We start from the raw sequence: 15,095 nt of genomic DNA on the forward strand, positions 1-15,095 counted from the left end.
CCTCGATGACATCTTAATTTTCTCACCTAATAAGATATCGCGCACTCACCATCTCAAACAAGTTTTCGTCACCCTCTGCCGCAACAGTGTCATAACAAACGAAGACAAATATCAACTCCTTCCCAAAGAAGTCGTCTTCCTCACACACACTGTAAACGCATCAGGAATAAGGTCCAAGCCACAACTCGTTGAGATTGTCTCACTACTGCCTCTACCACAAGGCTACCAAAAATAACACAGATTCCTAGGCATGATAAATTTCTACAGAAGACATCTTCCAGAAGCAGCAGCTTGGCAAGCATCTCTAACACAATGCCTTGCTGGCAAACATGCCACTGACTAATGTAAACTTATGTGGATGAACCAGATGCAAGGAATATTTGAACATACCAGTGACTGGCTCATAAGGGCCAACACCCTGGTACACCCCTCCTCAAGGCACAGCTAGTCGTAACAGCAGACATAAATAACTCTGCTATTGGGACTGTGTTACAAGAAGAGGTAGGAGGTGTCCTGTAGTTGGTCTAATTCTTCCGTCACAAGCTCACTCTGTCCCTAACCACCCAAGCATGTGCTCCACCTACAACATGGAGCTCCGTGCACTGTATGAGGCAGCACGATATTTCAGATAAGATGTTGAAGGATGTCCCCTGATTATTTACACCGATCATCATCCCTTTGCATGCTCCATCCTTGAAAATCCAATGACCTGTCCCTGATGTTATTGATACTTGGACTATGCAGCCCAGTTTACTACAGACTTCCCACACTTCAAAGATGTAGAGAAGGTTGTAGCAGTCTGTTTTTCGGACTTTAGTGCCTTGTCATTTACCATCAATTATGATGAATTTGCTGAGGCACAACAAAACCACCGTCAGTTAAAAGCCCTCACCCATAATCCAGACATGAACGTAAGAATAGGCCATATCCCACAGGTGAACCATCCCATACTATGTGGTACTTCTCAGAATAGTATATGTCCATTCATACCTCAATGCTTCTGTCGAGTCATCTTTGAACAGCTTCACCATTTGGCAGATCCTGGCACTTGCTCGACCACTCGCCTAGTGGTGGACAGGTTTTTTTGGCCTAATGTCGAAAAACACTGAAAACGTTGAGCTTGTGCATGTATACTGTGTGAAAACAGTAAAGTTTTGTACCACACACAACTACCACTAGGCCAGTTAGATATCCCAAAAGCATGCTTAGAACATGTTCACTCCGACCTCATCGGACTGCTACCATCCTCTGACAGCTATCGCTATGTCCTCTCTGCTACTGATCATGTGAAACAATGGGTTGAAGCCACACCATTTAAAGAAATTATGGCGGAAGCCACCCTGAAGCATTCACTGAAAAATGGATATCAAGATTCGGTTGGCCCACGTTTATCACAACTGACCAGGGCAGACAGTTTGAACAGCGATCTTCTTCAGACATGCAACTTGAGGATTCTATGCGACTAGAATCACAGCATACCATCCCCAAACTACTGGACTGCTCGAATGAAGGCACTGCATGTTAAAAGTGGCCCATATGGACATGAGGGCTCTGGTCAGAGGCACTCCCCTGGATGCTCCTTGAGGTTCACACAACACAAAAGCGTGACCTCAGGGTGTTGCTGGCTGAAGTCGTTTATGGTGAGATGCTGTCCCTTTCAGCGGACTTTGTTCTTCAAGACCCAATAACCATGCACACTAATCCACCAGACCTACTCTTTCATGTCAAAAAATACATAGTTCTCCTCCAAATATCCAAATACTACTGTCTATTTCAAACTCAGAACCAAAAGTGTTTATACACAAAGCTCTTAGAGATTGCAACTTTGTCATTTTAAGATTTTAAGATGACGCAGTACAGCCCCAGCTACACAGAAGCCCACAAAGTGCTTCAATGAGATGATCAAACATTTCTCATCCTATTCAATGGAAAACCAACAACTGTGTCCTTTAACCCATATGGACATTAAAAGGTGCCGCACTGGATGATAAAACATGCCAAGCAGCCTCCCATCCCATGTTCAACTATCCCCACATTACAAGTGCTAGACTGCTGACCTTTGAACTCTGCCTAAAACTCACTAACTTCCTTCCTGAGGATCTCCCTATCAAAGTATAGACAATGATCTCCTCAATGAGGGATGACATATGGGCTGCCAGACTACAGATGTCTCGACAGCATGGCACTTTTGTAAGACCGTCACACTGCCATGCGACATCAACTCAGCCACCCTGACTTCCCACTTCTCCAGCGATGGCATCCTTATGATCGTGGCACCATGTTTACTTCCATCAGACACCACTCAATAGCTGCCACCACCAACTACCTGCCACCTGATCTCAATGCTCCCTCACACTCGCAGTATGGCCAGCCACTGTATGCTGGCCCACATAAGTGATTTTCACCTTTATTCCATCCAGTGTAATTCACCGCCCTATGTCCTCTATGTTGCAGATGACAACACACCTGGGAGGTCTCCCTGACTCTGTGACATATCACTGACTCGGCACTCCGTGCAGCCTCCTTCACTATGCTCCACCCTGGGGGGAGGGGAAATATGTGGGCACTTTGTGAGGTAATAACGCTGGCGGACGACTAGAATCTGGAGCAACAGACACTTTCATAGGCAGTCAGTTTGAGGATTGTACTATGTGCAGGTGTTTGTTTACGCATATTCATGTTGTGAAAAAAATATTTTTCTTCAGAATAACAGAATCGTGTGATTATTCGTCATAATCATCTCCCGTACCTTGAAGATCCACAAGGAAAACAAGTATAACATCAAATTCACTCTGAGTGAATGCTTGATTTTGAAGTTCATCAATGTCGTCTTTGCGACGCAATGGCTTGAACCAGAATCTTTTCCGTGTGCTGTCCTTCCTGAACCTATATATTATAAACATTAAAATTTGATGCCAATGAGAGTAAACAACGAATTGGCCTCATTTAAGCTAAAGTATTTACCTGAAGAAAGCAGCAGTTAACTTTCCACTTTGTTTCTTTGTTTGTTCATCCATAGGCAACACAAGTAATTATTCTTTCACAAATTTACGTCATTATTTCGACGAACACAGTAATACACTTTCAATGTTTTGATCTCCACAATGTGGCGGAGTGCACTCGTTCATTTCATATTTATGGCGCCATAGATTCTGACCTCCTTGTTGTTTTTCAGCACTGACAGTCATTATCTTTGGCTCCGTGTTGTTTACTTCACGAACACCGCAGTGTTTTGCCGCGAGCGTCAAATGGCTGTCAAGTACGATGTGTGTTGTTTGGAAAGATGATTTTGCTTTTAAAATAATAAAATGAGTGAATTTAAAGTGCATAGATTGATGAAAGATCTAGTTACCTTGACCAGGTGAGTGAAAGTAAAATGCTCCATGATTTACCAAAGTGACTGGACTGAGTCACATCGGAACTAATTTTTGAAGAGCGAATAGAATACAGGTGGTTGGTTTCTACAGATCCCCAGAGTTGCCAGAGGTACTTATTGAACGGCTACAGCAAACAGAATCAAGACATGTGAATCCAGGTCAGACTGCAGCAGTGCAAACTAGTTTACGACAACTTTGTAGAGATAACCCCACTGAAGAACTATTCACCGCCAAGTATAATGAACTGAAGACGAAGAAGTGAGTAAACATACCCTTATCCTGGTAGAACCATGCTACACATTTTTTTCATATTATTCAGAAACAGTAAAGAGATTGTTTCACAATTGAATTTATGGGACTATAGTGTTGGACACACATGTAGCAAGCTGTTACCATCGAAAACACTTTGTATTCTGTGAAAAAAATCTTCGCATTCGTGTTACTATTGCGGCTGCTTGACATACATCTGTTTTTTTTCTGTAATGTGATGGGCACAGGGGTGTTGTTACTTCAAGGTGTCAGTTATTAAACCATGGGAGTTCCGAATTACTTTCCTGATTTAGATTTGTGTTATTTGAGTGCTTTTTTGGTTATTACTGCACAGACTACAAATTATACAGGATATTATCACGATCAGAATTCCATTTTGGATTCTTTAAATCTGCTGCAAACAGTGCACTGTTTGTTACCAAGCCTGTGTTTTCATGGAAAGAGAGAGAGAGGTATGTGTGTGTTCTACTGAGGTCCATGCATTCGGAATGGCATTGGTGGTGGCATCTTAGTTCCTATCTTACGGTTTTTTCCCCTTTCTAATAAAATAATTTTGATTTAAATTTTTCTAATTTCTCAACGTAATTTTTTATATTTTTTTATTTAAATGGAAAATCATAAGTATGAACTAACATAGACCTATGTTAAAAATGATATATATATATATATATATATATATATATATAAAAAAACACCATTCCATGTAGCTAGGTGATGGACCACCAATAGAGATAAATGTAAATGTAGCATAGTCTGAGATCTAGATCAGGTTGGGATGTAAATGTGAAATAAAAGTTGTAGTGATAAACTGATCTGTAGCATAATGTATCTTCAAGTGATTTGTCTCTATTATGATGTTTGTGTTGCAAGAGGTAACGCACTCACTGGCCAGTCAAAGCTGCAGTTTGAAGACTATAATGTGCTGGCAATAATATTAAAGCTATAGATAATTTCACATTTCAATAGCAACTACTATGTGATGCTCTCTTATCCCCTAGTTACTCTTAGTCATTGAATCTATCTCATCTTTGGCAAAATACTTCTGAGATTACAGTCGTTAGTGCCATGTATAAATTTAGTTGTAAAAACTGCAGTGATAATGATTGTGGATTGGAAAGACACCTTTTGAATTAATGGAGCTCTTGGTAAAAGTTATATACTGGACCCACCCTTGCATTTTTCAGTACGGCGCAGACCTAAAAATTAGGATTTGCTGCTGGTCAGTTTGTTACCAAAACCATATTTTCTGCATTCACATCTGTTAACGTTGCCAACTCTCAACCGGATTGTCACCTGCTAATCTAACATAGACCTCGGGTGTGCTATGGATCAACTTGTCACAACCACCAAGATTTCAGGGGCATTTGAGTAGCACACTTTAACTAACCTCTTAGCGTGTAAATAATGCTATTATTTTGTTTGTGGTATCTGAAAGTTTATTACAGACTGCCGATTTCCTTTTTAAATAACGAGGGGGCGGGGTGGTGTGACAGTGTAGCTGATGCTCATATACTAGATCTTTCTGCGTGAAGCTGGTGGAATGTTGTCTTGAAGATAGCAAAATTGTCATTCTACTGTGATCAGTGATGTCGCTATCAGAACTCAATTTTTTTTCTGTGTGGACGTGTTGGTGACAGAGCTGTTGTGTAGCTCGAGTTGTAGGTTAGATTGGGATATCAGAAAGCATTAGAAATAAGAACATTACCATCTAAAAGCCCTTTTTTGTTGAAGTTCCATTAGTTTGTCAATTTTTGTGTTGGTAATGAGATCATCTGTTGGTGTCTTCTGCGATGCATGGGATGGAATCCTGTCATCCTTCCTCAGCTGGGTAATAATGCTTGCGAGGTTTCTGGAATTTGATAGGCAACATGTGCCTCCTGGGTTGTGCCAAATGTTTAGCACCTGTCAGTCCTTTATAAGAGTAAAATCTGATCATTTATGGTGGTAGTCTTTTGCATATCTCTTACAGCCTTGAGATATATGTCCTCAAATACCTCTTTTGATGGCCAGGTGGCCTTTGCTGCGGCTGGGTGGTGCCCGTGGGGAGGGCCCCTGCTCGGAGTGGGTGGCATCAGGGTGGATGACACGCAATGAAGCGTAGTACATCATCTCTTGCTGGTGGTCAAACACCAGCAGTCTCTAAGCGTTCATGGGCTCAAGTCAGTGCACAGACCCCAATTCGTTCCCCTCCCTGGCCACACCATGGGAGGGACGTCAGGCTAAGGATGGCAGCGGATCTTATTCGCCCCGGTACCTTGTATGTTCGAGAGCTGATGGGGAATATTTCATGATTATGAAGCCTCCGTTTTTGTCAAGCATTTAGAAAACAAGTCTGGGGAGGTGGAGGGCTTGTCCAAAATGAGATCAAAACAGCATCTTCTGCCCAGTCATGAGTGTTAATTGCTTGTGACAAGCTGGAGGATGTTTCCAGGGTATTATATTTCACAGGGAGCTTTTTTTGCAGTCAGATGATGCGCTGTGCGCCAATTTAGAACGGTGAGATGTACATTTTGTTCAGCGTGTCCACCGGGGTCCGAGGGATAATCAGGTCGCCACCAGTGCCTTCATCTTGGCCTTCGAGGGTGATACATTAGCCGAGAAGGTCAAGGTGATGGTCTACTGCTGTGATGTAAAACCCTGTATCCCTCCCCCAATGTCGTGCTTTAAATGTTGGAAGTTTGGTCATATGTATTCCCGCTGCACTTCCAATGTCACATGTCGAGATTGCGAACGCCCATTACATCCTGATACTCCATGTGCCCCGCCTCCCATCTGTGTCATCTGTGGAGAGCACCATTTGCCTTGCTCTCCAGACTGCAGCATTCTCCAGAAGGAAAGAGAAATCATGGAGTGCAAGAACCTGGACTGACTGACCTACACTGAGGCTAAGAGAAAATTTGAACGCCTGCATCCTGTATGTATGACATCGTCTTACGTTTCCACTACAACAGTTCTAGCCCCGTCAGCTCCACAAACCCCAGTCGCCTTTCAGAGCCAGAAGACTACACCTACCCCCTTGATGGTGGGGGGGGGGGGGGGGTTACTCCTGCACCACCAACTTCAGGAACAACCCCTTCCCCCAACCATCGGGGACGTCTGTCCCCACTTCTAAGCTGGTGAAGCGAACAACTTCTTCCGCTGGTTGAAGAGTCCAAAAGCAGCTGATTGCCAGGGCTTCATGGCCATCCTCTGTCCCAGATACTAAATCAGTGAAGTCCTCCCAGCCAGGGAAACCCAAGGAACAAAGAAATCCAAAAAGAAGGTCCCCAAGACCAAGCGAATTGCAGTATCGCCACATCACCGCTACCTCCAAACTCTACGTCTACAGATGAAGTGGAGATTCTGGCATCCGCTGAGGACCTAGATCTTGCCAGACCCTCAGACAAAATTGATATAGACTGCTCAGACAAGAAGTCTTTGGCAGCAGGTGACCCTGAGGCATAAACTGCCTCATTGAATGTTCCATGCCTTCCCAGTCTCACAATGACGTCACCCTCCAGTGGAACTGTGACGGTTTTTTTCCACTGCCTGGCTGAGCTACGGCAACTGTTAAGCTTTACACCTGCTTTCTGCATTGCTCTCCAGGAAACGTGGTTCCCGGAAATGCGGACCTCTGCCCTCCGCGGCTATAAGGGATACTACAGGAACTGTAGCGACTGTAATCGAGTGTCAAGTGGAATTTGCGTTTATGTCCTAAAATCACTCTGTAGTGAACTTGTGCCCCTTCAAACCCCTCTTGAAGCTGTGGCTGTCAGAATAAGGATAACACAGGAAATAACTGTCTGCAATGTATATCTTCCTCCAGATGGTGTAGTATCCCAGAATGTATTAACTGCACTGATTGATCAACTCGCAAAACCTTTCCCACTTTTGGGAGATTTTAACGCCCATAACCCCTTGTTGGGTGGCACAGTGCTTACCGGCTGAGGCAGAGATGTTGAAACTTTACTGTCTCAGTTGGACCTCTGCCTCTTAAAAACCAGGGCTGCCACACATTTCAGTGTGGCTCGAGGTAGTTACTCGGCCATTGATTTATCAATCTGCAGCCCAGGACTTCTCCCATCTGTCCACTGGAGAGCATATGGTGACCTGTGAGATAATGACCACTTCCCCATTTTCCTGTCACTGCCCTGGTGTCAGGCCCATGGACACCTGCCCAGATGGGCTTTGAACAAGGTGGACTGGGAAACTTTCACCTCTGTTGTCACTGTTGAATGTCCCCCACATGGGAACATCGATGTCATGGCTGAGCAGATGACTACAACAGTTGTCTCTGTGGCAGAAAACACGATCCCTCACTGTTTAGGGTGCCCCCGGCGAAAGGCAGTCCCATGGTGGTCGCCGGAAATCGCTGAAGCAATTAAGGAGCATTGGCAAGCTCTACAGTGGTATAAGTGGCACTCTTCCCTGGAGCACCTCATAGCCTTTAAACGGCTCTGTGCTTGCATTCGCCAACTTATCAAACGATGGAAGCAGGAGTGTTGGAAGAGATATGTTTTGACCATTGGGTGCCATCATCACCTTCCCAAGTCTGGGTAAAGATGAAATGTGTTTTCGGGCACCAGACCCCAACAGGTGTTCCCGGTGTTAACATAGATGGCGTGTTATCTATCGATGCAAACACGATTGCCGAGCACTATGCTCAAGCCGCTGCATTGGAGAATTACCCCCCCCCCCCCCCCCCCCCCCCCCCCTCCCCCAGCCTTTCGCACTTTCAAAAGGCGGCGGGAAAGGAAAGTCCTCACATTTACTACATGCCACAGTGAATCCTACGACACCCCATTTACAGAGTGAGAGCCCCCCAGTGCCCTTGCACATTGCCCCGACACAGCTCCTGGAGCAGATCGGATCCAGAGTCAGATGGTTAAACATCTCTCATCTGACTACAAGCGACATCTCATCATCGTCAAACAGATCTGGTGCTATGGTGTGTCTCCGTCAGAATGGTGGTAGAGCACCATCATTCTGGTGCTCAAATCCGGTAAAAACCCACTTGATGTGGATAGCTATCGGCCCATCAGCCTCACCGATGTTCTTTGTAAGCTGCTGGAACGTATGATGTGCTGGCGGTTGGGTTGGGTCCTGGAGTCATATGGCCTATTGGCTTCTGCCAGGTTCGTTCTACCACTGATAATCTTGTGTCTCTAGAGTCTGCCATCATCTTGTGTCTCTAGAGTCTGCCATCAGAACAGCCTTTTCCAGACAACAACACCTGGTTGCTGTCTTTTTTGATTTATGAAAAGTGTAGGACATGACCTGGTGACAACTTATACTTGCCACATTACACGAGTGGGGTCTCTGTGGCCCACTCCCTATTTTTATCCAGAGTTTCCTGTCGCTTCGTACTTTCCGTTTCCAAGTAGGTGCCTCCCGTAGTTCCCCCCCATATCCAGGAGAATGGGGTCCCACAGGGCTCTGTATTGATTGTCTCTCTATTTTTAGTGGCAATTAATGGTCTAGCAGCAGATGTAGGGCTGTCCATCTCACCTTCTTGTACGCAGACGACTTCTGCATTTCGTACTGCTCCATCAGTACCGGTGTTCCTGAGCGGCGCCTACAGGGAGCCATCCACAAGGCGCAATCATGGGCTCTAGCGCACGGTTTCCAGTTTTCAGCTGCAAAGTCTTGTGTTGTGCACTTCTGTTGGTGTTGTATTGTTCATCCAGAACCAGAACTTTACCTTAATGATGATTCGTTCACTGTAGTGGAGACACATTGATTATTAGGACTGGTTTTCAGTGCCCAAGTGACTTGGATTCCTCACATTTGTCAGCTTAAGCGGAAGTGCTGGCAGCACCTCAATGCCCTCCGCTGCCTGAGCAACTCCAATGGGGGTGCAGATCGCTCTATGGTGCTGCAGCTCTACAGAGCTCTTGTTCAATTCCGCCTTGACTATGGGAGTCTAGTTTATGGTTCGGTGGTGCCCTTAACATTGCATTTACTCGACCAGTGCACTACTGTGGTGTTTGCCTTGTAACAGGAGCTTTTTGGACAAGTCTGGTAACCAGCGTCCTTGTGGAAGCCGGAGGGCCTCCATTGCCGGTTAGGCATGCACAACTGTTGGCCAGATACATAGCACATGTTCATAGTTCTCCTGCACATCCGAATCACCGTCTCCTTTTCCCACCCATGGCGGTTCATCTCCTGCATCGCCGGCCCAGACCAGGACATCCAATTACTGTTTGTTTCCGATGCCTTCTTTCCGAACTGGAGTTCATTTGCTGCTGTGAGATCCATACTGAATTGGATCAGTTTGTCATTTTCAGCATTCACTAGAAGCTAAGAATAACCAGCATTAATTTAGTACACACAGTGTGTGTAATTGGATGTATTCAGCTTTGACTTCAGTATGAATAACTGTTGATGTGAGTATAGCAGTTTGCAGATGCGTTTCACTTTATTTTCTTTTGTGGAATACACTTCTTTGATTTTGAGGCCGTGGTACTTCCCCAGCCACAATCCCCCAGTAATGAGACATTGTTTATTGTTGTACTAAGTTTATTCGTTGGTTTGGTATGTTTAGCTTTTGCAAGTGCTATAAGGCAGTCAGACAATTCACCTTTAACAAAAGGTGTAATTGCAAACAGATATTTATTCAGATACTTCACACGCCTGCCCTCCAGAGTGATGCATTATCTCGATGTGCATGTTTTTCAGTGCAACATGCAATTTGTGGCAATATACCGAGCAACGATTGTAATGAACGTAGGTCTCCGGAAAGCAGATCTGAAAGTGTATTGTATCAGAATCACATTGTCCCTTTTCCATTACAGGAAGTACAATCTCAAATGCATCAGCATTTCCTTCCTGTAAAACTTTTTAACAATTTGCTTTGTTTCTCCCCGTGTCCATAATGTTTATATCTTTCCTCCAGGTTCTGTCTTCATGCCATGTATGATAGAGGATCATTTTTGGTGCTTCCAGGATAGCTTTGTCATGTGTTAAAAAACTTTCTATGAAGCCTGACCTGAAAATTTTCAATGAACGTATCTCAACCTCAGCTATTACAAAAGACAGGTTGGTTGGGTGTGAGTAATTTATATGGAAATCCTTCTCACTCGTCATCCAGTTACAGTTAATGTCATCAGCTTAAAACCATGAATACAAATACATTCATTCCCACACATAAAGATTTTCATCACTATTAACATAAAGTCTGTGCATCTTGGGTCTGGGTGCTATTCCTTACGTTGCTACCAATGTTCAGTATTATATAAGTCTTCCTAGTCAGCAAGTAAAATCTTTCTTGCTTCTATTCACGTATCAAGTCTCAAGTTACATTGAGTGCAGTAGGTAGCAATCATAGGCATGGGAGGCAGGTTTGGTGTGTTACTTTATGAATGAATGTAGCAGGTTTGCTTTCCCCACTTGCATATAGCCTGCAGCCCCAGTATTGCTTCTGAGGCATATAGTCAGTCATGTCACAACTGATGTCCAGGTACAGATTATATCTGCTACAAACTTCAAGCAACAAGCCAATTCCTGGCAGGCTTTCCTGACACGAGAGGTGGTTGAAACCACTGGATGCTAACATCAGAAGAGGTCAGACCGGAGATCCGGAGCACATAGTAGTCTCCAAACCGATTTCAGATTGGTATTGCCAGTTGCAGTGGAACTCTACACAGTTGGTGTTTCCTTATCATTCCAAGGCTTTGCAAATGTGTTGCAACACAATCAGTTATGTGTACACTGAGCCAAAACACTATGCCCACTTCACACTGCATGAATCCTGCTTGGTGGTGTTGGCAGCATGTGACACGGTAAGGAGAGTATATGAGTGGAGTAGAGATGAAGCAGAGATCATTCTAGTGATGATACAGGCTGAAAATCCACTGACATAAGAGACTTTGACAAAGGGGAACTTGTTATGACACCACACTTGGTAACAAGTCTCTTTGGAGCACTGAAGCAGATAGGCTATGTGCTTGCTACTGTCATGAGTGAGCATCTATGGAAAGTGACTGAAGGACAATGAAACCATGAGTGGGCAACAAAGATGCTGGATATCCATGTCTTAATACAGAATACAGAGGTTGGAGGCCTGCTTGTTCAGTAAGGCAGATCTGATGACAATACAATGCTGGTACTGGCACAAGTGTTTTGGGGGACAGTGTTCAGCACACTTACTAAATGTGGGGCTCCATAGCAGATGGCCCCTATATGTTCCAATGTTGATCCAATGACATTTTCAGTTAAGATTGCAGTTGATGCGTTATCATCAAAATTGGACTGTGAACCACTAGAAGCATGTAACCTAGTTGGCTGAATAATGTTTCGTGTGACACCAGGTTAACGGTCGTGTCTGAATACACTGTCATCCAGGTAAATAAATATTCAGAACACACACCAAACCACAGACGTAGGTAAGTAGTGTCAGTATTGTGCTACAGTGGACATTCACATGGGCCTAAATAGTTATTGTGGTAATAATCGATGGCACTTCACAGTTGCGGGCTACGTGAATGTTATGGACCACCTGTATCCCTTCATGCTTGGTGTCTTTTGTGATGGCGATGGCATATTCTAGCGAGACAACTGCCTCTCTCACAAGGCTGGAATCATAATATAATGGTTTAAGGAGTGTGATAATTAACTCATGTTGGTGTCTTAGCTATCAACTTGTCTGCTCTGAACTTGATAGAACACACCTGTGACACTGTGGGAAGTAAGCTCTGCACCCACAAACAAATGGCCTGTAAGTTAGGAGAACTGAGTGATGTGTGCATTAGTGTCACACACCTTTGGAAAGTTACCAAACACTTCATTGTATCTGTGCTACACAGATTTGCAACTGTATTGTTCCAAAGAGGGACCAGCATGCTATTTAGGAGATTGTCATAATATTTGGACTCATCATTGTATGTATCTTGTCCTCAGTGCCATGTGCTGTGTTCTTGGGGAAGGGCTTACCTGTAACCCATTGGAATGGAAATTGCCCATTTATGTGCTACAATGGTATAGTGTTTGAACTTCGGATCATTTATTATTTTTTAGTCAATAAGAAATATTTATTGCAATGTAGGTGATGCTTCTGATGTGAATAATAATAATAATAATAATAATAATAATAATAATAATAATAATAAAAAAAGAATCGGCCTCCGGTATGTTCTGCCAGTCGTAAAAGGCGACGAAAAGAACAAACCACTAATAGGGCTAACCCCCCTTTTAGTGTGATTAGTTGGTTCAGGACAGAACTAAAGAAGCCTCGGACAAGCGCCGTCATGGTCGGGGACGACGCTTGAACCCTATGCCCGCCCACGATGGTAACGACACTGCTAGCCAACTGGAAAATGATTTAAATCCAAATAGAGGTGTTTTGCAGGATATGCTTCCTGCAACCACCCTAGAAGGAAAACAAAGACAGAGAATGAGATGGTCAGATGAAGTTAATCGACACCTCATGTTCTGTTATTACCAAGCAACAAACCTAGGAACCAACACAACTGGATACAGATCACAAGTACACACAACGTTTATTACCAGATACCCAGAATTAAAATTTTTAACAGAACAACGATTAGCTGATCAGATCCGTGTAATAATAAAAAATAACAGGATACCCCAGTCAGAATTAGAAAACATCAAACAACAAGTACAACAAATACTGGAACAAAATAATGTGCAATCAGAAGAAGAAGAAAATACAGTAATGGACTCAAACATCCCAGAGCAAACAAACAAAGAACAACATGCACCAATTAAACAATCAGAGGAAAACGAAATCTTAAGACAGCCACCAGAACAAGCACAAATAGAACACGAAGTGATACAGATGTTAGATATACAAGAAAAATTTCAGCTAACATCTATAGAATACAAAGACACAAAATACAGACATTAGACCATTCTTGCGTAGACCACCAAATAACCCACAAGTCGAAACAACAATAAAAACTATCAACACAATCATACACAACAAAATAAATGAAAACACAACTATGGAAGAGTTACAACTACTGGTTTATATAGGAGCACTCACTACACTAAATATACACGCTAGGCAGAGATCAGAACCAACCAACACACAGAAGAAACCCACAAAACCAGCATGGCAACACAGGCTACAGATCAAAATAGAAAAACTGAGAAAAGACATCGGACAGCTAACACAATTTATAAGAAATGAAATCTCGGAAAAAAAACGAAAAAAGTTAGGTAAAATCTCACAACAAGAAGCGACAGAGCAATTAGACGAAAAGAAGCAGAAATTACAAGCATTAGCCAAACGACTCAGAAGATACAAAAAAAGTGAAAATAGAAGGAAACAAAACCAAACATTCAACACAAACCAAAAGAAATTTTACCAGACAATAGATAACACACACATTAAAATAAACAATCCACCAAACATAACAGACATGGAACACTTCTGGAGCAACATATGGTCAAACCCAGTACAACATAACAGGCATGCACGGTGGATACAAGCAGAAACAGACACATACAAGATGATACCACAAATGCCTGAAGTGATAATTTTGCAACATGAAGTCACCCAAGCAATTAATTCTACTCACAATTGGAAAGCCCCTGGAAATGATAAAGTAGCAAATTTCTGGTTAAAGAAGTTCACCTCAACACATTCACATCTAACTAAATTATTTAACAGTTACATTGCAGACCCATACACATTCCCTGATACACTTACACACGGAATAACATATCTGAAACCTAAAGATCAAGCAGACACAGCGAACCCAGCTAAATATCGCCCCATAACATGCCTACCAACAATATACAAAATATTAACTTCAGTCATTAAACAGAAATTAATGACACATACAACACAGAACAAAATTATAAATGAAGAACAAAAAGGCTGTTGCAAAGGAGCACGAGGATGTAAAGAGCAACTGATAATAGATGCAGAGGTGACATATCAAGCTAAAACTAAACAAAGGTCGCTACACTACGCATACATTGATTACCAAAAAGCTTTTGATAGTGTACCCCACTCATGGTTACTACAAATATTGGAAATATACAAAGTAGATCCTAAATTGATACAGTTCCTAAACATAGTAATGAAAAATTGGAAAACCACACTTAATATCCAAACAAATTCAAATAATATCACATCACAGCCAATACAGATTAAGCCTGGAGACTCATTAAGTCCTTTCTGGTTCTGCCTTGCTCTGAACCCACTATCCAACATGCTAAATAATACAAATTATGGATACAATATTACTGGAACATACCCACACAAAATCACACATTTGCTATACATGGATGATCTAAAACTACTGGCAGCAACAAATCAACAACTCAACCAATTACTAAAGATAACAGAAGGATTCAGCAATGATATAAATATGGCTTTTGGAACAGACAAATGTAAGAAAAATAGCATAGTCAAGGGAAAACATACTAAACAAGATTATTACATATTGGATAACCACAGCGACTGCATAGAAGCGATGGAAAAAACGGATGCCTATAAAT

The 15,095-nt window shown here is 42.8% G+C and overlaps 1 protein-coding gene across 2 annotated transcripts in view; it reads left to right on the forward strand.

Annotated features, from left to right (window-relative positions):
* The first annotated feature begins 3,209 nt into the window (after positions 1-3,209).
* The window catches only part of LOC126412351 (gamma-tubulin complex component 2-like), a 188,021-nt gene continuing 176,135 nt past the window's right edge, over positions 3,210-15,095 (forward strand). For both annotated transcript variants that reach the window (XM_050081904.1, XM_050081905.1), the window contains exons 1-2: positions 3,210-3,361; positions 3,468-3,635. In XM_050081904.1, coding sequence (XP_049937861.1) covers positions 3,309-3,361; positions 3,468-3,635 — 221 coding nt within the window. In that variant the 5' untranslated portion in view covers positions 3,210-3,308. The remainder of the gene's footprint in view (positions 3,362-3,467; positions 3,636-15,095) is intronic.

Source organism: Schistocerca serialis, chromosome 7 (genome assembly GCF_023864345.2).
Source record: "Schistocerca serialis cubense isolate TAMUIC-IGC-003099 chromosome 7, iqSchSeri2.2, whole genome shotgun sequence".
Lineage (NCBI taxonomy): Eukaryota > Metazoa > Arthropoda > Insecta > Orthoptera > Acrididae > Schistocerca > Schistocerca serialis.